This window comes from Lissotriton helveticus, chromosome 12 (assembly GCF_964261635.1).
Source record: "Lissotriton helveticus chromosome 12, aLisHel1.1, whole genome shotgun sequence".
Lineage (NCBI taxonomy): Eukaryota > Metazoa > Chordata > Amphibia > Caudata > Salamandridae > Lissotriton > Lissotriton helveticus.
In genome coordinates this window covers 800,404,037-800,430,319 of record NC_136073.1, presented here as the reverse complement: position 1 = coordinate 800,430,319, position 26,283 = coordinate 800,404,037, and the positions used below count along the sequence as shown (strand labels likewise).

The 26,283-nt window shown below is 47.5% G+C and overlaps 1 protein-coding gene across 1 annotated transcript in view; it reads left to right on the top strand.

The window, feature by feature from the left end:
• Positions 1 to 9,024: 9,024 nt before the first annotated feature.
• Positions 9,025 to 26,283, top strand: part of GOLPH3L (golgi phosphoprotein 3 like) — a 205,520-nt gene continuing 188,261 nt past the window's right edge. The window contains exons 1-2 of the mRNA XM_078669835.1: positions 9,025 to 9,349; positions 12,801 to 12,974. Coding sequence (XP_078525961.1) covers positions 12,810 to 12,974 — 165 coding nt within the window. The 5' untranslated portion in view covers positions 9,025 to 9,349; positions 12,801 to 12,809. The remainder of the gene's footprint in view (positions 9,350 to 12,800; positions 12,975 to 26,283) is intronic.

Genomic DNA, 26,283 nt, shown 5'->3' with positions numbered 1-26,283 from the left:
CCACATTATCACTCAGCACCACCACAGCACCACTCAGCACCACCACAGCATCACTCAGCCCCACCACAGCACCACTCAGCACCTCCACAGCATCACTCAGCGCCACTCCAGCATCACTCAGCGCCACCCCAGCATCACTCAGTGCCACCCCAGCATCACTCAGCACCACTCAGCACCACCACATCATCACTCAGTGCTACCCCAGCATCACTCAGCACCACCACATTATCACTCAGCACCACCACATTATCACTCGGCGCCACCCCAGCATCACTCAGCATCACCACGGCACCACTCAGCACCACCACATTATCACTCAGCACCACCAAATTATCACTCAGCACCACCACAACATCACTCAGCACCACCACAGCACCACTCAGCACCACTACAGCATCACTCAGCACCATCACAGCACCACCACAGCACCACCACAGCATCACTCAGCACCACCACAGCACCACTCAACACCACCACAGCATCACTCAACACCACCACAGCGCCACCCCAGCATCACTCAGCACCACCACAGCACCACCTCAGCATCACTCAGCGCCACCCCAGCATCACTCAGCACCACCACATTATCACTCAGCACCACCACATTATCACTCAGCACCACAACAGCAGCACTCAGCACCACCGCAGCATCACTCAGCACCACAACAGCATCACTCAGCACCACCACAGCACCACTCAGCACCACCAGAGCATCACTCAGCACCACCACAGCACCACTCAGCACCACCACAGCACCACTCAGCACCACCACAGCACCACTCAGCACCACCACAGCATCACTCAGCCCCACCACATTATCACTCGGCGCCACCCCAGCATCACTCAGCATCACCACGGCACCACTCAGCACCACCACATTATCACTCAGCACCACCACAACATCACTCAGCACCACCACAACATCACTCAGCACCACTCAGCACCACCACAGCACCACTCAGCACCACTACAGCATCACTCAGCACCATCACAGCACCACCACAGCACCACTCAGCACCACCACAGCATCACTCAGCACCACCACAGCACCACTCAGCACCACCACAGCATCACTCAACACCACCACAGCGCCACCACAGCATCACTCAGCACCACCACAGCACCACCTCAGCATCACTCAGCGCCACCCCAGCATCACTCAGCACCACCACATTATCACTCAGCACCACCACATTATCACTCAGCACCACCACATTATCACTCAGCACCACAACAGCAGCACTCAGCACCACCGCAGCATCACTCAGCACCACCACAGCATCACTCAGCACCACTCAGCACCACTCAGCACCACCAGAGCATCACTCAGCACCACCACAGCACCACCACAGCACCACTCAGCACCACCACAGCACCACTCAGCACCACCACAGCATCACTCAGCCCCACCACAGCACCACTCAGCACCACCACAGCATCACTCAGCGCCACCACAGCATCACTCAGCACCACCACAGCATCACTCAGCACCACCACAGCACCACTCAGCACCACCACATTATCACTCAGCACCACCACAGCACCACTCAGCACCACCACAGCATCACTCAGCCCCACCACAGCACCACTCAGCACCTCCACAGCATCACTCAGCGCCACCCCAGCATCACTCAGCGCCACCCCAGCATCACTCAGCGCCACCCCAGCATCACTCAGCACCACCACAGCACCACTCAGCACCACCACATCATCACTCAGTGCTACCCCAGCATCACTCAGCACCACCACATTATCACTCAGCACCACCACATTATCACTCGGCGCCACCCCAGCATCACTCAGCATCACCACGGCACCACTCAGCACCACCACATTATCACTCAGCACCACCAAATTATCACTCAGCACCACCACAACATCACTCAGCACCACTCGGCACCACCACAGCACCACTCAGCACCACTACAGCATCACTCAGCACCATCACAGCACCACCACAGCATCACTCAGCACCACTCAGCACCACCACAGCATCACTCAACACCACCACAGCATCACTCAGCACCACCACAGCACCACCTCAGCATCACTCAGCGCCACCCCAGCATCACTCAGCACCACCACATTATCACTCAGCACCACCACATTATCACTCAGCACCACCACATTATCACTCAGCACCACAACAGCAGCACTCAGCGCCACCGCAGCATCACTCAGCACCACCACAGCATCACTCAGCACCACCACAGCACCACTCAGCACCACCAGAGCATCACTCAGCACCACCACAGCACCACTCAGCCCCACCACAGCACCACTCAGCACCACCAAAGCACCACTCAGCACCACCACAGCATCACTCAGCCCCACCACAGCACCACTCAGCACCACCACAGCATCACTCAGCGCCACCACAGCATCACTCAGCACCACCACAGCATCACTCACCACCACAGCACCACTCAGCACCACCACATTATCACTCAGCACCACCCAGCATCACTCAGCGCCACCCCAGCATCACTCAGCACGACTCAGCACCACCAGAGCATCACTCAGCGCCACCACAGCATCACTCAGCACCACCACAGCATCACTCAGCACCACTCAGCACCACCACATTATCACTCAGCACCACCACAGCACCACCACAGCATCACTCAGCCCCACCACAGCACCACTCAGCACCTCCACAGCATCACTCAGCGCCACCCCAGCATCACTCAGCGCCACCCCAGCATCACTCAGCACCACCACAGCACCACCACAGCACCACTCAGCACCACCACAGCACCACTCAGCACCACCAAAGCATCACTCAGCGCCACCCCAGCATCACTCAGCACCACCACAGCACTACTCAGCATCACCACATCATCACTCAGCGCTACCCCAGCATCACTCAGCACCACCACATTATCACTCAGCGCCACCCCATTATCACTCAGCACCACCACAGCACCACTCGGCACCACCACAGCATCACTCAGCACCACCACATTATCACTCAGCACCACCACAGCACCACTCAGCACCACCACATTATCACTCAGCACCACCACAGCACCACTCAGCACCACCACATTATCACTCAGCACCACCACAGCATCACTCAGCACCACCAGAGCACCACTCAGCACCCCCACAGCACCACTCAGCACCACCACATTATCACTCAGCACCACCACATTATCACTCAGCACCACCACAGCACCACTCAGCACCACCACAGTACCACAACAGCATCACTCAGCACCACCACAGCATCACTCAGCACCACCACAGCATCACTCAGCACCACCACAACACCACTCAGCACCACCACAGCATCACTCAGCACCACCACAGCACCACTCAGCACCACCACAGCCCCACTCACCACTACCACAGCATCACTCAGCACCACCACAGCATCACTCAGTGCCACCCCAGCATCACTCAGCACCACCACAGCCCCACTCAGCACTACCACAGCATCACTCAGCACCACTCAGCACCACCACAGCATCACTCAGTGCCACCCTAGCATCACTCAGCACCACCACAGCATCACTCAGCACCACCAGAGCACCACTCAGCACCCCCACAGCACCACTCAGCACCACCACATTATCACTCAGCACGACCACATTATCACTCAGCACCACTCAGCACCACCACAGTACCACAACAGCATCACTCAGCACCACCACAGCATCACTCAGCACCACCACAGCATCACTCAGCACCACCACAGCACCACTCAGCACCACCACAGGCCCACTCAGCACCACCACAGCACCACTCAGCACCACCACAGCATCACTCAGCCCCACCACATTATCTCTCGGCGCCACCCCAGCATCACTCAGCATCACCACGGCACCACTCAGCACCACCACATTATCACTCAGCACCACCACAACATCACTCAGCACCACTCAGCACCACCACAGCACCACTCAGCACCACTACAACATCACTCAGCACCATCACAGCACCACCACAGCACCACTCAGCACCACCACAGCATCACTCAGCACCACCACAGCACCACTCAGCACCACCACAGCATCACTCAACACCACCACAGCGCCACCACAGCATCACTCAGCACCACCACAGCACCACCTCAGCATCACTCAGCGCCACCCCAGCATCACTCAGCACCACCACATTATCACTCAGCACCACCACATTATCACTCAGCACCACCACATTATCACTCAGCACCACAACAGCAGCACTCAGCGCCACCGCAGCATCACTCAGCACCACCACAGCATCACTCAGCACCACCACAGCACCACTCAGCACCACCAGAGCATCACTCAGCACCACCACAGCACCACTCAGCACCACCACAGCACCACTCAGCACCACCACAGCACCACTCAGCACCACCACAGCACCACTCAGCCCCACCACAGCACCACTCAGCACCACCACAGCATCACTCAGCACCACCACAGCATCACTCAGCCCCACCACAGCACCACTCAGCACCACCACAGCATCACTCAGCGCCACCACAGCATCACTCAGCCCCACCACAGCACCACTCAGCACCTCCACAGCATCACTCAGCGCCACCCCAGCATCACTCAGCATCACTCAGCGCCACCCCAGCATCACTCAGCGCCACCCCAGCATCACTCAGCACCACCACAGCACCACTCAGCACCACCACATCATCACTCAGTGCTACCCCAGCATCACTCAGCACCACCACATTATCACTCAGCACCACCACATTATCACTCGGCGCCACCCCAGCATCACTCAGCATCACCACGGCACCACTCAGCACCACCACATTATCACTCAGCACCACCAAATTATCACTCAGCACCACCACAACATCACTCAGCACCACTCAGCACCACCACAGCACCACTCAGCACCACTACAGCATCACTCAGCACCATCACAGCACCACCACAGCACCACTCAGCACCACCACAGCATCACTCAGCACCACCACAGCACCACTCAGCACCACCACAGCATCACTCAACACCACCACAGCGCCACCACAGCATCACTCAGCACCACCACAGCACCACCTCAGCATCACTCAGCGCCACCCCAGCATCACTCAGCACCACCACATTATCACTCAGCACCACCACATTATCACTCAGCACCACCACATTATCACTCAGCGCCACAACAGCAGCACTCAGCGCCACCGCAGCATCACTCAGCACCACCACAGCATCACTCAGCACCACCAGAGCACCACTCAGCACCCCCACAGCACCACTCAGCACCACCACATTATCACTCAGCACCACCACAGCACCACTCAGCACCACCACAGTACCACAACAGCATCACTCAGCACCACCACAGCATCACTCAGCACCACCACAGCATCACTCCGCACCACCACAACACCACTCAGCACCAACACAGCATCACTCAGCACCACCACAGCACCACTCAGCACCACCACAGCCCCACTCAGCACTACCACAGCATCACTCAGCACCACTCAGCACCACTCAGTGCCACCCCAGCATCACTTAGCACCACCACAGCACCACTCAGCATCACCACATTATCACTCTGCACCACCACAGCACCACTCAGCACCACCACAGCATCACTCAGCACCACCACATCATCACTCAGCATCACCACATTATCACTCTGCACCACCACAGCACCACTCAGCACCACCACAGCATCACTCAGCACCACCACATCATCACTCAGCACCACCACAGCACCACTCAGCACCACCACAGCACCACTCAGCGCCACCACAGCATCACTCAGCGCCATCCCAGCATCACTCAGCACCACCACAGCATCACTCAGCACCACCACATTATCACTCAGCACCACCACAGCACCACTCAGCACCACCACAGCACCGCACAGCACCACCACAGCATCACTCAGCACCACCACAACAGCATCACTCAACACCACCACTGCACCACTCAGCACCACCACAGCATCACTCAGCGCCACCCCAGCATCACTCAGCACCACCACATTATCACTCAGCACCACCACATTATCACTCAGCACCACCACATTATCACTCAGCGCCACAACAGCAGCACTCAGCGCCACCGCAGCATCACTCAGCACCACCACAGCATCACTCAGCACCACCAGAGCACCACTCAGCACCCCCACAGCACCACTCAGCACCACCACATTATCACTCAGCACCACCACATTATCACTCAGCACCACCACAGCACCACTCAGCACCACCACAGTACCACAACAGCATCACTCAGCACCACCACAGCATCACTCAGCACCACCACAGCATCACTCAGCACCACCACAACACCACTCAGCACCAACACAGCATCACTCAGCACCACCACAGCACCACTCAGCACCACCACAGCCCCACTCAGCACTACCACAGCATCACTCAGCACCACTCAGCACCACTCAGTGCCACCCCAGCATCACTTAGCACCACCACAGCACCACTCAGCATCACCACATTATCACTCTGCACCACCACAGCACCACTCAGCACCACCACAGCATCACTCGGCACCACCACATCATCACTCAGCACCACCACAGCACCACTCAGCACCACCACAGCACCACTCAGCGCCACCACAGCATCACTCAGCGCCATCCCAGCATCACTCAGCACCACCACAGCATCACTCAGCACCACCACATTATCACTCAGCACCACCACAGCACCACTCAGCACCACCACAGCACCGCACAGCACCACCACAGCATCACTCAGCACCACCACAACAGCATCACTCAACACCACCACTGCACCACTCAGCACCACCACAGCATCACTCAGTGCCACCCCAGCATCACTCAGCACCACTCAGCACCACCACATTATCACTCAGCACCACCACAGCATCACTCAGCACCACCACAGCATCACTCAGCACCACCACAGCACCACTCAGCACCACCACAGCATCACTCAGCACCACCACAGCACCACTCAGCTCCACCACAGCATCACTCAGCACCACCACAGCACCACTCAGCACCACCACAGCATCACTCAGCACCACCAGCACCCCCACAGCATCATTCAGCGCCACCCCAGCATCACTCAGCACCACCACAGCACCACTCAGCATCACCATATCATCACTCAGCACCACCACATTATCACTCAGCACCACCACAGCACCACTCGGCACCACAACAGCATCACTCAGCACCACCACAGCACCACTCAGCACCACCACATTATCGCTCAGCACCACCACAGCACCACTCAGCACCACCACAGCACCACTCAGCATCACCATATCATCACTCAGCACCACCACATTATCACTCAGCACCACCACAGCACCACTCGGCACCACCACAGCATCACTCAGCACCACCACAGCACCACCACAGCACCACTCAGCACCACCACATTATCGCTCAGCACCACCACAGCACCACTCAGCACCACCACAGCACCACTCAGCACCACCACAGCACCACTCAGCACCACCACAGCATCACTCAGCACCACCACAGCATCACTCAGGGGCACCACAACATCACTCAGGGGCCCCACAACATCACTCAGGGGCCCCACAACATCACTATGCGCTACCACAGCATCACTGAACGCCACAGCATCACTTGTCGCCACCACAACATCACTCCGCGCCATTACAGCATCAATCTGTGCAACCATTCAACAACAACTGGTTCAAATATGTTCTCTCAATGTTTCAAGCTTTATTACAAATGTCACAAAAAGATGTTAATATTTCACTTCTGTTCTTGGATTTTCGTCACAATAAAATACACTGAACATAATTTTCACAAAAGTTATTTACAAAAGTTTAAGCTATTGCCATTATAAATTACAATCACTTTTATTTAAGTATTAATTAATTAAAAAAATTAAAAGCCATTGTTATTTGTAATATCAATACATCTAAGTCACGTAAATACAAAACATGTTGCATTACAAATGCTATAGGTGTCACATTTGCGAAAGTTATAACTATTGGCATTGTAAATGACAAAGCTATTAATTTAGCTATTTTCAAAACCAACACATAAATAAAAAAATTGTCATTTACAAGACCAATAGCTCAAACTTTCCTAATGCGAGACCTTTTGCATTGCAAATGCTTGTTTTTCATAATCTCCCATGTTCCTGGTCTAAAATGTTGACGTGTATGTATTGTGTGAACCTTGTGGTGCTCTCGTTTATGCCATTGTCCTCACTCATAGAAATTTCCAAAATTGCGAGCTTTGTATTTGGGATTGAGACTCTCTGGTTTAAAACATTTATTGTATTTTAGCTTTCTGCCGCATTACTTTGGTGGCAACATTGCGATTTCGCGGGAAAACTTAATTCGCTCGATTTTGTTTCGAATTATCCCTCTTGAGTGGGCGCCAGACACCTCCGATTGGCGGATGAGTTTACACATATCCTTCCCACCCATTCTAGAACCGGATTTCCGTGTTTTGACGTCAACTAGAGGTAAGCCAATAGGTGTCAATTTCAAGGGCTGATTTGCTAGGAGCGCTGCTCAACAAATGACGTCAATGACGCGGCTTTCTTGGAAGCTAAGGGAAACCCACAGAAACATAGAGGTAGGACTAAATGTCAGGCGCTAGTGAGGTTTTTGAAAACTGAGGTATCTCGTCAGCCATCTTGCAATCATTGCTTTTCCCGGGGTATTGACGAACCGTAAGAAAAACTGCGAACAAACAGAACCGAGTGGTCATAGTGTGAATATAATGTCATGAGAAAACATGCTTGGGCATTATTAATGGGAGCCCCAAACAACAAGCACAAAACGTCCCTGAATTGCCGTTAGATAACGTCGAGATATGTTGAAGGGATAAAGTGCTGAATATGTTGGGTAAGGCGGCACGTAAGAGTTTGGACCCAGTTACTAAACAGGGCTTGGCTCACGGCAGATTTTATGGACCCTCGGCCCAACTGCTAACGCTCCTCTGTCTGTTCAGAGGACTCGTGATCGTCTAAGATGGCCGCCGGTCTTGCTATGGTCAAAGCGACGGCGCTATCCTGTCCCCTCTCTATGCAAGTGACTCTTTTGTAATCCTTCTATTTCAATGTAGCAGGATGAATTTGAACCTCCCCCATCCTGCTGCACTCCAGGAAGTAAAGTTTGCAGGAGCTGAAGTTTCTGAGCTGTAGATCTGAGGCCCTGCGGTAGAGGCCCCTTCAGAGAGAATCTCTGAGACACAGGAGGACTCCCCTTACATTGGAGAGTATCCTTTGAGGAACAGGATGATGAGGCGACTGAGCAAGAGCGGTCCCTAAGGAGGAGGACCCTCCGAGAAAGACTGACTGGAAGGAACGCCGGAGGAGAAATACCCCCTCCCACAGGAGAAGCTCCTGAACGATTCCTTGAAGCACATTCATCTCTTCAGTAATTTAGGATAGCCCCACCAGGTACGTCCCTGCTTCTCATCATAGGCTGAGGTAGCCATATCTTCTTATTTATTTAGCCATTGGCAGCTCCTTCCACCTGTCCTCTCTTCTTGGGTGTTGCGCCAGTAAATGAGATGGTGTCTGCTTCTCCGAGCCCCATGGTTTGATAAGTATGCCCCCACCCCCACATACAGTGGCTGTAGTATGTGCTTTATTGTGCGCCAAGTCTTGTGATGATGTGTGCCCTGATTGACTCTTGTAGGTGTCCAATATCCTGGGACTGTAGTTGTTATCGCGTAGGGTCACGCTCCCTGGCCTCTGTGCTAAATCACCGACTTAATGATTCGTATGCATGTTTTAAAGTCTACAGACAGCTAGTCATCGAAAGAACTCTTGTAGACCATACTAAAACTTATAGTCGGTTTATCCTTCCACTGCCCATGTTCAGGGGACTACTTTGTTTCTTTTAGCAGTGCAGTGAGTCCGTCCTTTCTTGCTCTCTTCTTTTTGTACAGCTTCTCCGTCAAATAACTCCCTTGCGTTTCATATAGCCCCCTTTTTTAATGTGTATTTTTTTATCCCCCCACCCCGATTTTGCGTGGCTCGCAGCCACTTCCTGTGGCTCTCACCCAAATTCCTTAACTTCTCCACACCTCCTCTCTATTGTTCCCCACTCCTCCCGTCTCGGTTCTTAAAGAAGCACTTTTTTTAACAATGTACACTTTTTCGGAGGTCCAGGCAGCTGCTATTTGCTGTCAGACCCCACTCCTCTTATGTAATATACTTTGTAGACTTTTTTTTTTATCTGTCAAAGTGAACGTCAAGTAAAAATAAACAACATGGTGACTGCCTCATGCCACAAGCGCTTGCAAGGATCCTCACTCTACGTCTCCATGGTGTCCCTATCAGAGGTATGCGTCTCCCCACTATGCCTCCAAACCACCACCTATTTGAGGTACTGGTGTATCCTCCCCCACTGGAGGTACTGGTGTTCCATTGTCCCCCAAAAGTATTGCCCACCACACTCCTGGAGATGTAGATGTCCCTCCCCCTGGATGGTTTGGTGGCGTCCATGGAAGTATTGGCGTCCCTCCCTCCCTTCGAGGTATTGGTGATCCTTCATCCCCCTCAGGAGGTATGGGTGATCCCCCCTCTTCCTAGAGGCTGCCCTACTCGGAGTTATTGATCTTCCTCTGGCACCTCCTTGGAGATGGTGGTATCCCATTTCACCACTTGGAGATATTGGTGTCCCACTTGCACCGTAGGAGGTATGGTGAACACTTTTGCTTTATGGTGTATGGTAGTGTTTACCAAACTGTGGTCCGCGGGCCCCCAGGGGTCCGTGACACATTCCCAGGGGGTCCGCAGGCAGCAGTTTTAAAAGCACTTGAAAGTATCTTGTAAAATTGGCTTTTTTTCAAACAACAATAAAAGTGTCAAGATAGCACCAGTGATTAATGTACCTGCTGGGGAGAGATGAGTTTGGTCCAGTGGTAGCTTTGAATTATCTACTGTAGCACAGAGGGTTAACATGCCTACCGCAAAGAACATGTATAATGCATTTTAAAAAACAGAGATTATTTTGGTACTGTGTAGTTCATAAGTGACAATCGTAATCTAGCACAGTGACCTATAAACTGTCATCAAGGAGCTGCTTGCAAATTGCAAGGTACAAGTTAGTGACATGTTTTTCCCAGTCTTTCATTATCCTGATACTGCTAAAAAGGTTTATTTGGGTGGAAATACATTTTTATTGTTAGTCAATGCTAGCCACTGTTATGCTTTTCCAGACCAAGCACTACTTAAAAATGCCTACCAGTATGAATGACGTGAATTCTGTACCTTGTATCCCCCTTTGCCTTATGTGACATTTTCTATACAATGATTTACATGTATGATTCACTGTCTCTATATGTATGTGATATAAAGTGCTCTCTCTCTCTCATACAATGGTATGAGAGATGCTATAAAATATGTCATACATGTGACAGAGGGGCTATGGATAGATAAGAGGTACTGTTGGAGGGTGATAGTGGGGGAATCATTTAAGAACCCCAAAAAAGATTGTTGCATTCTGGTGCATAGTAAGGACTTAATTTACTATTCTTTAAAAGCTAATACAATTCAATATGTAATCATAACTGTGTTGTAGACTGCACCATTGTTTCCTAAATATTTTTTGGTGGGAGAACCCCAAAGCCCTCTTTGTAGTGGTCAGGCTCACTCACTGCACTTGGTGTGCACCCTATGGGGACTGGTCTGAAAACATTTGCCAGGGCTGCTTTGGGTTTCCAGTCTGGCCCTGGCAGGAGCAGGAGCTTCGTACTGCGAAATAAAACCAACCATTTAAAAGTTAGTCATGGAGATGCAGCACCAACCTACCCATCAATTTTCTTCACTTTTTCCAAATTAATTCGGTATAAAATACAACAGAAGTGGCAGAGAGAGTCGTTAGCCTCCTTGGCTTAATGACACACTCCGCCACTTTAGAAACACAGGGCTGCACGTTTATTTACAAGAATATGAAGCAGCCCTGTGTTTCCCCAACGCTCACGCTAAACTTAACTTTGTGGCGCCAACGCAGGCACTCTTGCACCATAGTGCAAGGGTGTCTGCATGCAGGTGAAGATTGTTTATGTACAGTAAGGTCCCCCTTCCTGCACATAAACAATTTTGAAATGCCGTTTTGTCACTTCTATATGTGCTGTTTAATGCAGCACACATGGAAGTTACAAAATGTCATTTTTTTAATAGATTGTTTATGTGCAGGAAGGGTCATCTTCCTGAACATAAACAATCAAACGTATTTCGTAAAAACGAGGAGAATTAAAGCATTTCTCCTTGTTTCGCCAAGTTGAGACCAGTTTTCTCTGGTCTTAATTTTGGCGCTGCCTCCCATTTACGCTGCCATTGTTAATAGGGGGTAGTGTCAAAATCAATGGGTGTTGCGGTGGAACACCCACTGCCCACCCCTTTCACGCTAAGCATTTGGTGAAAGGGGGTGTTATTGACAAGCCAGTGTTAAGCCATGTTAAGTGGCTTAACGCTGCCTTGTAAATAAAGCGAAGGCCCTGCCGCCATAGGAACGTCGCAAAAAGTGACATTCTCATGGTGATGGGGGCTTGTAAATATGCCCCTAAAATACTTACTAATCAGAGTATTTGTTTTGTGTGCACACGTGTTTATTTTTTCCAATTACCGATTAATGTCTGAATTTTAAATCCTACAAATTGCATGGGGGTCCCCGGCTTCCAGTGGTGACTCAATGGGGGTCCGCAGGAGTCAAAAGTTTGGGAACCACTGGACACTGAATGCAATAGTACTAAAAGAAGATGTTTTATGGAAATCTTGTTATCCTAGTTTTGTGAGGTGTTTTCTTTCTATCGTGATATATATTCTCTATTTCATGAGTTGGATTGTTCCTTGTATCAAAAATCTGTTTCCTAACTTCCTCCTCTTCTGGCTTTCTCAGTGCTTTAGGATGACCACACTGATCCGTCGTGGCCGGCGCACAGATGATGGCACAGACCGAAAAGATGATGATGACTCTGGACGGGACAGAGAGGATGAGGATCCTGGAGACTGCAAGGACATGCGTCTCACACTGATGGAGGAAGTGCTTCTTCTGGGCCTGAAGGATAAGGAGGTAAATTACTGTGATTGTTGATCTTTCGTAAGTGCCATGTGCTGTGCTCTGTGTTCCTGGATAGTTCCTGCTCTACTTAAAGCATCCATCTAATGCACTCTGGCACAGTACCTTCAACATAGACTTAACCCTTTTGGGGAGCTTCTGTATTTTGACAGCAAGGTGAGATGCTTACTTACTTGGGGATACAATGGGATATGGCCAATCATCTCTTACTCCTCACCGGGGTTTCTCTAAGACTCCTTTATCCCTTTAAAACATCATTTTAACCATGTTTATTTTTTATTTTTTTTGCTATCATGCAGTACTAAGTTGCGTGCTTATGATATATAAATATGCTCTTTTTACATGCACACCTTAATAAAACAAGCATTGGCATAGCCAATAGGTCTCGCCTTGGGGACCTTATAAGTGTTTAGCCATGCAACAGTTGATGTTGTTGCACCAAGGATATTGTGCTGCATAACTAAATACTTATAAGGTCCCAAAAGCGAGACCTATTGGCTATGCCAATGCTTGTTGGCGTTGCTACTGCGTGTCAAAACAGTTTCTTAAAAGTTTGACATCATCTTTTATAATGGATGGGGAGCTTTTTACTTTAGCGTTGTCAGATGTATCTCATGAGCCTTAAACTAAGAGGCAAATCAGGGAGTGGCCAGGGAACTTTGGAGAACTCGCATAGATTTGTAATCTACTGTGCAAACTCTCAGCTTCATATTCATTTACGTTAGCACTTTTTGAGGGCCAACAAAATCATGCCCTATGAGCAAACGCTCACATTGCACCCTGTCCTCTATATGGATATTAATATTCCCGGACGAGCGAAGGAAAGGCCTTCCAAACCTCGCACTGGGCTGTTCTATAAATATTTATATTTCTTATGAAGCTACATAATCGGTTTTACATAGTTGCATATTTATTTTTAGACAAGATTGTGTTTACTATTAAGCTTGATAAACAACAAGAGAGAGAATGATGCTTTCATGCACGCATTACAGACTCACGTGCCACAGTGGTATGCCCGCTTGAAAAGTGAGCCCTTCTTACACTCTATAGTAGGACTAAAAGTGGTTAATAAATTATTTTTTAGAAGTATGTGTCAGAAACTGCTCGACACCGACTTCTATAACAAGAGTGTAATGGAACATATTCAAGATAAAGACACCTACCTTCCTTTGGAACAAGATCCAACAAATGAATTGCTGAGAATACTGGATGAGTTCCTGTCTAGAGCTTTAGAATCTGGTATCATAGATGAGAACACTAAGAAATTTCTTTTCAACTCTGCACCCAAGATTCCGACCTTATACATGCTACCGAAGGTGCACAAGCACAAAACTACACCACCTTTTCGACCTATAGTAGCAGGGTGCGGCTCTATCCACGAGTCTCTAGGATACTACCTTGACTTTTATCTACAACCGTTGGTCCAATCCTGGAAGACATACGTTAAAGACACCACCGATTGTTTACTGAAACTGGAATCACAAAAACATCTCTTTGTGAATGACATCTGGCTCTGTACAATTGATGTAGTCGCACTATACACCTCCATAGCACACAAAGAAGGACTGGAGGCAATAGAATGGTGATTGTTACATTCAGAAATTGATCATGATAAAGCAGTTTTTCTTCTAGAATTACTACATTTTGCACTCTATAACAACTAGTTTGTGTGGAAGGACAACTTTTTCATACAGCGTACAGGGACAGCGATGGGTTTTCCCGGAGCACCGTCATACGCCAATACCTACATGGCTCATTTCGAGGACCAACACATACTTTCTAATTTGATGTGGAAAAGACATGCAGCTGTTTTCTTGAGGTATATTGATGACATTCTAGTCATCTGGACAGGCACCAGAGACGAACTGGAAGAGAGTATTTGCAAATTGAATGAATTGAACCCTCGCATCCAGTTCACACATAGTATTGAAAAACAGAAGATTCATTTTTTAGATATTGAAATAAGTAAAACATCAACTGGGTTATCTACGTCGGTATATAGGAAGCCAACAGACGTTAATAACGCGTTGCTTTTCACGAGCGCACACCCGTACAGCTTGAAAAAACATCTTCCGATTTCGCAGATGATGCGAATTAAGAGGATAACATCAGATGATGCACGAAGTAAGGAAGAGATTACTAAACAGATGCAACTATACAAAGAGCGAGGTTACCCAGATCAAATACTCTGTGAAGCTGCTCAGATCACGTCAAGAAAAACTCGCGATGAACTTTTAACATCCAAAGAGAAAGTACCCATGCAACGTGAGGTATTTGTTCTTAAGAACTCTACGCAAGCTACACAGATCAAGACAATAATCAGGAATCGTTGGGAACTTATCGAAAATGAACCTGATTTTATAACAGTATTTAAAGGTAGTCCCCTTTTCGCACATACCAGAACCAAGAATCTAAGGGAATTCTTGAAACCTCAAAAACGAACTGCCAGACAAAGAGAGAGGGGCATGATGAAATGCTATAACTGCGGACAATGTGGTAACGTTATCACAGGTGATCAATTTACTCACCCACAATCAGGTGTGAACATCAAACTAAGACACAATGCAGATTGCAATACGGAAGGAGTTGTATACGCGATCAAGTGTCCCTGTGGACTAGTTTATGTGGGACGTACAAGTCGAAAAATAAAGACTCGAATAGTAGAGCATAAAAGTCGAATCAGGAATCGCACTACAACCTCCCCATTGGCCAGACACTGGGTAGAAGCTAATCACACAATTCCCCAACTCAGGTACACAGTCTTAGAACGCATAGAACGCTCCCCAGGATTGGATTTGCATACACTTCTAGCTAGAAGGGAAACACATTGGATAAAATGTTTAGGAACTATTAATCCAAATGGTTTAAATGATCATTATGAACTTTTGTGCTTTCTCTAAATTTCATATGATGACGTATTTCAGATTGTAAGGGGGAACACTGAGTCTTGGCACTCACTTATCCTTTTCTTTTCTCATCCTTTTTTCAGCCTTTTATAAATCACCTATTGTGTTATGTAATAGTTTTTTTCACTATTACCTTTTCACCTCAGACATTCTTTTATTCAGCGTAGGAACACAGTAAGAATCTATGACAGTATGGCATAGGTTGCCTCTGAGTTTATCTCAACACACATCGGTGCATAATTTTATACATGAGTGTATTTCACTACTACTCCTCTGATTTAACTTGGGATACTGTACTTAAGAATTAGCGATTTTTCAAGTAAACTTTGAACAGGTTCACTTATGATCTATATGATAGACGCACTTATTGTTTACAGCGTTAAGGCTGCAGGGCGCACTACAACCGCCATGACTAGAGAGGAAAATCAAAGTTGCGTGACTACAGTCCCTTCTTTGTGTTGACTAAGGCAGTAACCATCGGGCGAGTTCCGCACCACGTGATCGGTAGGGCGGACTCGCACCGGTAGACTCATTTGGGACGCCGTTGCTGGAGGCGGCAGGTCAGTTCACGAACAAAATAATAGTAGTTACTTTTGGTAAGGGCGGCAGTCTCACAGCCTTAAACTCACTACGAGTTTTTCTTAACATACAGAATGTTGCTGGGCGACCACTTTTGAGCAGCGCGTGAACCCGTTTTGAAGTTGGCGGTAAGACATGTCCCGAAGTTAGATTAATGCCGGTATTTCAAACACATTGCACGATAATTGTAATAGGCTCTCACTTACTTGCTGTTTAGGTTTTGGCAAAGAAAGGGCTATTTACCTTTGAGAAGCCATTGGATAAACGAGAGGCTGTTTATACGAGTGTATGTATTCTTCTACATTGAAGTAGTGTTTTTCTACTTAAGGGCAGACAATTGAATACTGGAATTCACTTGGTGAAATTGTCACCAGCATGTTTTTTGACGTCACGTTTTGTAGCTTGTTTCTCACCTCTGAGAGTGCAGCACGTTCGATTCTCATTATTCTTCATTAATGAATCGGTTCGCAATTTCTGTTTCTCACACTCATTGATTGCTTTGTAAGACACGGGTGTTAATTTTTGGTGGCGTGTACTTTGGCCCTTTCCCCTCAGTGTTTACTCCAGAACGTTCTTTTGTGATGAACCCCCGTACATATGGAAAAACGCAATATAGTTTGATATGTTGTTGTCTTTTAGATCCTGTCGAATCTGCACTTTGAAAGACCAATCATTCAAGGAAGATTGAACTTTTGACTGTATATAATTAATCCCCTGAAGAAGGGTTCTTTACGTAACCCGAAATGCATTGGGATGTTGGTTATTGTTTTTGAATACCAATTATTGACGAACCGTTAACACCATTTCACAGGAATTGAAAATATGTCTTGTTAATATTTTCATGTGCCTATTGTTTGATATTGATTATGAATGTCCTTTGAAACATGTGCATATATATTTTTGATGATTACTGCTTATGAGTAAATATGCTATCTTTTGATAATTAAATGAAAATATTGAAGTCTGAGTATATGTGTTAAAATTTACAGAGGCTTAATGCCCAGCAGCTGTGCTTCTAGTAGCCCAGGGTTGCCCTGGGCTAGTATTTGAATGAGAAACTGGAACTCGACATATCACTGGCTAGGACATACTAGACTGCTGCAGAAACCGAAACCCACTGAAGAAAATACAATTACAATATCACTATGCAGTCAGTGTCTGCATTTTATTTTCAAATGGCTAAGAACGACTTAAACGTGGAAACTGCTGTGGTCTCGTCAACAGCCGAGGTGATCGCTAAGAAATAAGTTTAGCCAGAGTGCGGGCACACACAGAGGTGAAACATGCAAATACATAATCTTTCTCTCGATTGTACTTTCCTTACTTGCAGACCTGTTAATCTATTTTGCTAGGTCAAACAACGAAATGTAGGTTAAGTTGTTCTACATTTCCGAGAGCGCACAATCCAACTGGCAACAGCTGTTCTTAGGGAAAGCTGGGAAATGGAAAACTATAAGGAATGAAATGCTGGTATGTGATGCATTGATCAGGTAGAACGAAACCATCAGCGAGGTAAACCAGACAATCAAAAAGCAACGAACTTGTAGCAAATGCTTAAATTTTTTTTTTTAACAAAAAAAGTCAGTTTGTAGCAATTGCTTTTATTTGTTTTTTTAAATCAGGTTTGTCTAGATTCCTGAGTTCCTGAGAGTCAGGCCGGATGCCTCTTTGGCGTTACACAAGACGCTGGTCACGCTTTCATGAAAGTCACCCGATTTCAAGCAGATATACTGCTCCATAAAGATGTGCGCATGTCTTCATGCTCACACAATGGTACCAACTTGACTCGCCCTCAGTTTAACCAGCATATGTTGCCAAGACAGAGGGCTCTGTTTTAAAAAGACTCGAAAGAGTTAACTTTGTAATCAAAACTAAAAGCTGCTGACGTCGCACTTAAACGTGGTGACATTTTAGTGTGTAGGAGAAAAGTGAACGTTTGATTAATGTGAACGATAAATAAGTACTAGCAAAGCTAATATTTCTAGAATGGTTATTTACATGCCAGACCCTACTGCCTTTGACAGTGCTTGTCATTTCTGGAGAGCCGCCCAGTGTGTGGCAAAATGGCCGGGTCTCTGGATGTCAGTTAAGGTGCAGCAGCCAGGCGGCTGAGGAAAAGAGTCGCCTCGCTAAGAGAGAAAAGCTGTGTGACAACAGTCAAAGCAGCACTGAAGGAACAAGCGACAGGGAAGACGAACGGCTGAACCTGCATTTGTGGTGGGAGGAAGAGAGGAGGTTTAGCGACTGACTATTGGTGGAAAGAACAGGGACTAGTCTGCAGCGTCCCACGAGTGGTGCACGCACGTGTAAAATCTGACACAACAGATGGCAGGCACTCTGCGCACGCGCCGCTGCGGGTAACCGCAACCAATAGGCCATCACGCACAAGCGTATGGTCAGCTTTTAAAAACTCCTCACTGTAAGTCTCGCAGAACAGCTCATGCGCGCTGCTCTAGGCTCGACCTAAAAATAACTATTTAGAGAACTTGCTGCCTTAAATTTCAATTTTTACCTAGCATTTTGATTAACAGTCTTTAGTGTTTTCCAAATCAATGGAACTTTTTATTGACCTCTTAAGAATAAGAGGTTAAGTTGTCTGAACAGTGGTTTAGAACCTTCAGATGAGGCAGTCATTGACCCTCAGAACTAAACTGATGTGTGTGTGTGTCCTATTCCTTGCTCCTTTTCACAGATATATTTGCTGCAACCACTTTACCCGCTTTGCAATTTGTTGTCTTTCTATGTCACATAGTAATGGTATTTTGAATACTTAAGCCTTCATTAGAAGGCAGCTGTTGTGCTTCACAATAGTAACAAGCATTTGCAATGCAATAGGTCTCGCATTAGGAAAGTTTGAGCTTTTGGTATTGTAAATGACACATTTTTTATTTATGTGTTGGTTTTGAAAATAGCAAAATTAATAGCTTTGTCATTTACAATGCCAATAGTTATACCTTTCGCAAATGTGACACCTATAGCATTTGTAATGCAATATGTGTTGTATTTACGTGACTTAGATGTATTGATATTACAAATAACAATCGCTTTTAATTTTTTTGAATCAATAATACTTAAATAAAAGTTATTGTAATTTATAATGGCAATAGCTTAAACTTTTGTAAATAACTTTTGTGAAGATTATGTTCAGTGTATTTTATTGTGACCCAAATCCAAGAACAGAAGTGAAATATTAACATCTTTTTGTGACATTTGTAATAAAGCTTGAAAAATTGAGAGAACATATTTGAACCAGTTGTTGAATGGTTGCACAGATTGATGATGTGGTGGCGCTGAGTGATGTTGTGGTGGAGACGAGTGATGCTGTGGCGTTCAGTGATGCTGTAGTAGCGCATAGTGATGTTGTGGTGCCCCTGAGTGATGATGTGGTGGCGCTGAGTGATGCTGTGGTGATGCGATAGATAGAGTGAGTGCGATAGATAGTGAGGGCGATAGATAGTGAGTGCGATAGATAGTGAGTGCGATAGATTCAGTTAGGGCGATAGATAGAGTGAGGGCGTTAGATAGAGTGAGGGCGATAGATAGACTGAGGGCGATAGAGTGAGGGCGATAGATAGAGTGAGGGCGATAGATAGAGTGAGGGCGATAGATAGAGTGAGGGCGATAGATAGAGTGAGGGCGATAGATAGAGTGAGGGCGATAGATAGAGGGCGATAGATAGAGTGAGGGCGATAGATAGAGGGCGATAGATAGAGTGAGGGCGATAGATAGAGTGAGGGCGATAGATAGAGTGAGGGCGATAGATAGAGTGAGGGCGATAGATAGCGTGAGGGCGATAGATAGCGTGAGGGCGATGGATAGATAGCGTGAGGGCGATGGATAGATAGCGTGAGGGCGATGGATAGATAGAGTGAGGGCGATGGATTGATAGATAGAGTGAGGACGATAGATAGATAGAGTGAGGGCGATAGATAGATAGAGTGAGGGCGATAGATAGAGTGAGGGCGATAGATAGATAGAGTGAGGGCGATAGATAGATAGAGTGAGGGCGATAGATAGATTGAGGGCGATGGATAGATAGAGTGAGGGCGATAGAGTGAGGGCGATAGATAGAGTGAGGGCGATAGATAGAGTGAGGGCGATAGATAGAGTGAGGGCAATAGATAGTGTGAGGGCAATAGATAGTGTGAGGGCGATAGATAGCGTGAGGGGGATAGATAGCATGAGGGCGATGGATAGATAGAGTGAGGGCGATGGATAGATAGAGTGAGGGCGATGGATAGATAGAGTGAGGGCGATGGATAGATAGAGTGAGGGCGATAGATAGATAGAGTGAGGGCGATAGATAGATAGAGTGAGGGCGATAGATAGATAGCGTGAGGGCGATAGATAGATAGAGTGAGGGCGATAGATAGAGTGAGGGCGATAGATAGATAGAGTGAGGGCGATAGATAGATAGAGTGAGGGCGATAGATAGATAGAGTGAGGGCGATAGATAGATAGAGTGAGGGCGATCGATAGAGTGAGGGCGATAGTTAGATAGAGTGAGGGCGATAGACTGAGGGCGATAGATAGACTGAGGGCGATAGATAGACTGAGGGCGATAGATAGAGTGAGGGCGATAGATAGAGTGAGGGCGATAGATAGCGTGAGGGCGATAGATAGCGTGAGGGCGATGGATAGATAGAGTGAGGGCGATGGATAGATAGAGTGAGGGCGATGGATTGATAGATAGAGTGAGGACGATAGATAGATAGAGTGAGGGCGATAGATAGATAGAGTGAGGGCGATAGATAGATAGAGTGAGGACGATAGATAGATAGAGTGAGGGCGATAGATAGATAGAGTGAGGGCGATGGATAGATAGAGTGAGGGCGATAGAGTGAGGGCGATAGAGTGAGGGCGATAGAGTGAGGGCGATAGATAGTGTGAGGGCGATAGATAGTGTGAGGGCGATAGATAGCGTGAGGGGGATAGATAGCATGAGGGCGATGGATAGATAGAGTGAGGGCGATGGATAGATAGAGTGAGGGCGATGGATAGATAGAGTGAGGGCGATGGATAGATAGAGTGAGGGCGATGGATAGATAGAGTGAGGGCGATGGATAGATAGAGTGAGGGCGATGGATAGATAGAGTGAGGGCGATAGATAGATAGCGTGAGGGCGATAGATAGATAGCGTGAGGGCGATAGATAGATAGAGTGAGGGCGATAGATAGATAGAGTGAGGGCGATAGATAGATAGAGTGAGGGCAATAGATTCAGTGAGGGCGATAGATTCAGTGAGGGCGATAGAGTGAGGGCGATAGAGTGAGGGCAATAGAGTGAGGGCAATAGAATGAGGGCGATAGAATGAGGGCGATAGAGTGAGGGCGATAGAGTGAGGGCGATAGAGTGAATGATGGGTGCTGGATGGATGGGTGGATGAATGAATGATGGATGCAGGATGGATGGATGGGTGCATGAATGAATGATGGGTGCATGAATGAATGATGGATGCAGGATGGGTGGATGGATGGGTGGATGGGTGGACACATGAATGCATGCAGGATGAATGATGCGTGGATGAATGGATGGGTGGATGCATGAATGAATGATGGATGCAGGATGGGTGGATGAATGAATGATGGATGCAGGATGGATGCAGGGTGGATGGATGGGTGGATGAATGAATGATGGATGCAGGATGGATGGATGGGTGCATGAATGAATGATGGGTGCATGAATGAATGATGGATGCAGGATGGGTGGATGGATGGGTGGATGGGTGGACACATGAATGGATGCAGGATGAATGATGGGTGGATGAATGGATGGGTGGATGCATGAATGAATGATGGATGCAGGATGGGTGGATGAATGAATGATGGATGCAGGATGGATGCAAGGTGGATGGATGGGTGCATGAATGAATGATGGATGCAGGATGGGTGGATGCAGGAATGGATGCAGGAATGGATGCAGGAATGGATGGATGGGTGGATGGATGGATGGATGCATGAATGAATGATGGATGGATGGATGGATGGATGGGTGGATGAATGAATGAATGATGGATGCAGGATGGATGGGTGGATGGATGCATGAATGATGTATGGATGGATGCAAGGTGGTTCGGGCTCGCTGCGGTGCAATATGCAAATTAGTTTACGCCCCACCACTTTCAAATGTCACCAGCCGCCCCTGGAGAGGGAGTGTCATTGCTCCGCTACTATCATCATTCCTTTATGAGGCTGTAAGCCTCCAAATTTGTACGAGGGGTGCTCTGATTTGAATATTTATGCTACAGCAAATACAAACATAAAGATGTTCTATTTACGACAACTCAGCACATTTCTCTGGCCTGTCAGCCAACAGATCAAACACAGCCCACCGCCATTTGTACAGAATAAACAAAGTGTTTTTTTTTTTTAAATGAAGAGAAACCGGTCTTGTAACCAGATGTGGGAGAGGGTGTGGGGGGGGGGGGCAGAGGGTGCTGTAACCCGCCCCATGTCAAAGCTGTGATTGCAAGTAACTGGGATGAGGAGAGGGCGTCTGTGGAGAGAGATGGTACAAAACATGAGCTACAGTGGATGAAGAGAAAGGACTGGAATAAAGACCGAGGGCAGTGAGAGAGGAGAGTGGACAGAGCATCTAAGGAGCGACTGTGTAGCAGAATGGAGGGTAGTTATCTTAGAAGAGGTTGTTCTAGGGTATGCAGGGCAGAAGAAAGGATAACAAGGCGCTACCAGATGGTTACAAAAGATAAGATTTAGAAAACAGTGTTTGAAGCAGCCGAAAAGGACTGGAGGGCATGTGTTGAAGCCGGCTGTTTATACTTGCGTTGGGGTGTGAGACGAGGAGGGAGGGGAAGGGGGGGGGGGTGGCCTCGCCACCTCAGAGCACTGAGCCGGTAACACTTTGCTGCTGAGTTAGGAGCTAGCCCTCCACCAGAGCACTGCGGAGCTCAGAGTGCACTGGGGTAACGTTCACCTCTCAGCCTTAAGAGAAGAGCTGTATACCTTTGCTGCTGAGCACCCCGGGGTGGAGAACAGTTCAGAGTTAAATGCTGTGTACCAGGCTCTGGCCACGGGCTGTGAACGGGCAGGCACTGGGTCCCGGTCCCAAAACAACTCAGCTCCGCAGAGCAATGCAGGCCGTGAAGTGCTTAGAAGTTAGCACTTAGCGCCAGGCTAAGTAACGGCTCCGCAGCAATGGCGGGTGGGGGGCTGCTTGTCACTTAGAACCAGGGGACAGAGCAGTACTGACTGACAGGCAGAGGGTGGCTCCAGTTTATACAGAGTCCTACACAGATGTGAAAGCCACTAAACGTAAATTAAATGAAAGTGTGCGCCATGCTCGCGCTATTTACATGAAAGCATCCTAAACCTCCAGGCAGAAGGTTTATACAGAGTCACACACAGATGTGAAAGTCGAACGTTTTTTTATTATACAGTTAATGCCATACAAAGCTGACTCTGCTAATAAAAAGTCAAGGCAAAACCGTTATCATTGCTACATACCATTTCTTTATATAAATAGCCCACCACTAATAAAAATAAAGGCACGCTAAAATTGAAAGCGCCAGGCACCGTTTATAAATAAATAAAAGCTCGCTTAAAGGGGTGAGGTGGTGTGGAGACCAGCATAGTGATGTTATGTTAAGAGTGGAGAGCGGCGCCAAAGCTGAATAAGCATAACACAAACAAGCAGCGTCATCGGAGAGTTGACGGGGGCGGGCATGTATTGTCGTGGGAGCAACGGGGTCGCAATGAGTTAGATGTACTAACAAGAACATCGCCAAAAGAAACAAGACGGAGGGAAGAGAGGGGAGGGGGGAGGAGAAATGCGACACGGCGGGAAGGGGCAGGCAGGATGACTCAGGGGAGGGGGCGGAGCGGGGCAGAGCGGCATGTGGGTGTGAAGAAGCCGGGCCTTTGAAGTGAAGCTAAGCTTCACTTCAAAGGTGTCGGAGGAATGCGGGCGGCTGTGCACGCGCTTTTAAGCTCAATGCACATGCGCATTGAGCTTAAAAGTCACGGGCACTGCAAGGAATCGCCACGATTCCTTGCAAGTTAGATAAAGAGTCGATGAGCCCCTATAGTCTCGCTTGCTCGATGCGCATGCGCATCGACAGGCGAGACCTAAAAATCATTAAAACCAGATGTTTTCAACACGCTGTTGCATTTATTCTAGAACAGTAATTAGCATAATGTGGAGCTAGAATTTACAGCACTAATTGCTGACATCTGAAAGGTGCCAAAAAAGTACTCGGTGAGGATGTGAAATCTATCTGTTAACCCGGGTTCTATTGTGGATTCCCATTAATTTCTGGGAGCTTGTAAAAGTCTGGAATAAATTCTGCTCAGGGCATTATTGCGATATTCACCGGCAAGTCCTAAATGCGGGTGTTAATAATGTTCTGGTGAAAGTCAATGTCTGTGAGTTCTTTGCTATGAAAATATTTCTGTACTTCCTTAACTTTTACATTAATATGTTTTAAATTCTCGCTTTTTTTGTTAAAGGAGCTTGGAGGCAAATCTTATCAGACTTTCATGGTGCACCTTAATTTGAGCTAAAATCGGTGGTTGCGCGTAGAATTTTTTTGTAAAGCCGGAGCTGTGTGTTTTGATGGGATGTTATTTCTTGATAGTGAACAGTATAATATCACTATATCTTTCCATTCAATGTATACTCCCCCCTGTTAAATTTCATCAGGTTTGACCTGTCGAAATGAAACAAATGTTCCTATTTAATCATTCGATAATTATCGGATGCGTTTTAATTAAACTAAACTTGTAATTCCAACCGTGCGAAAACGGGGGTCGGAATTACCTGAGACACTCGTTATTAGTCCTTAAGTGGTGATTTTGCCGCACCTGCCCATGCTCCACTTGTTCGGTTAGCGAGGGAAAAAAATGTTTTACTTGCTTCCTGTGTGACAGAAACTCGCATAATTCCGGATTGTCCATTTCCTAAAATATGGTTGAGGTTAACTTGCATTTCACCTGTCTGTGCTGCACCTGTTCTTTGTGTCACGGGAGTTTCTTCTGCACTCCTTCATACTCGAGTGGGAGAGTGAATGAGAGAAGACTACACAATTGTTACCCGTGGTTTACATATCCTGTGTTTGCCAGGGAAGCTTGCTTTGCTGCTGCCAGTGCTGTAGCTGTTCAGTTAACATGGGAAACTTGCAGTGTTGCTGCCTATGCTTACCTGTTCTCTAAGCGAGGGAAGCTGGTATGCTTAATCCTTCGTGGTTGGCTGTTTTTATTCAGTGTGTGGGAACAGATGTTTAACTGCTGATGCTTGTGCTGTACCTGTCCTGTCAATGTAAGCCAGCGTCTATTAAAGCTGCCTGTACTGTACTTGGTGTGTGGCAGTATATAATACATTTTCCTGTGTTATACCTGCTATGTGTGTGTGGAAATCTATTTCTATTGCTACTGCTGTTCATGATGAATTACTCTTGTGTGTTGGGGGAAGCTTGTGTTATTAGTGCCGTGCGCTTCTGTGTGGTGGGCGAGGTTATGGAATATACTTGATCTGCTCATGTTCCTGTTTTTTTATATATATATATATATATTTTACTATTGGCTTGGTTTGTTAGGAGCCTTTCCTATTTACAGTATCTCCTGAATTTGTGGTCTCTGTGATTAGTAGTTTTTTCTCCTTTGTTTTGGCTCACAGTTAGGTCTTGTGCACACTGATTAACCAGCCTCTGCTCAGTCATTGGTCACATTTCCTCAAAGTCACAATGCATGTTGTACATAATTCTACCATCAAATTTCTTTATGTACCTCCAAACCGCAAGTCTTTCTTTGCTTTTCTGGGTAGTAGTGTTGGAATACAAGCAAGCCCAGTGCACACCACTGGCA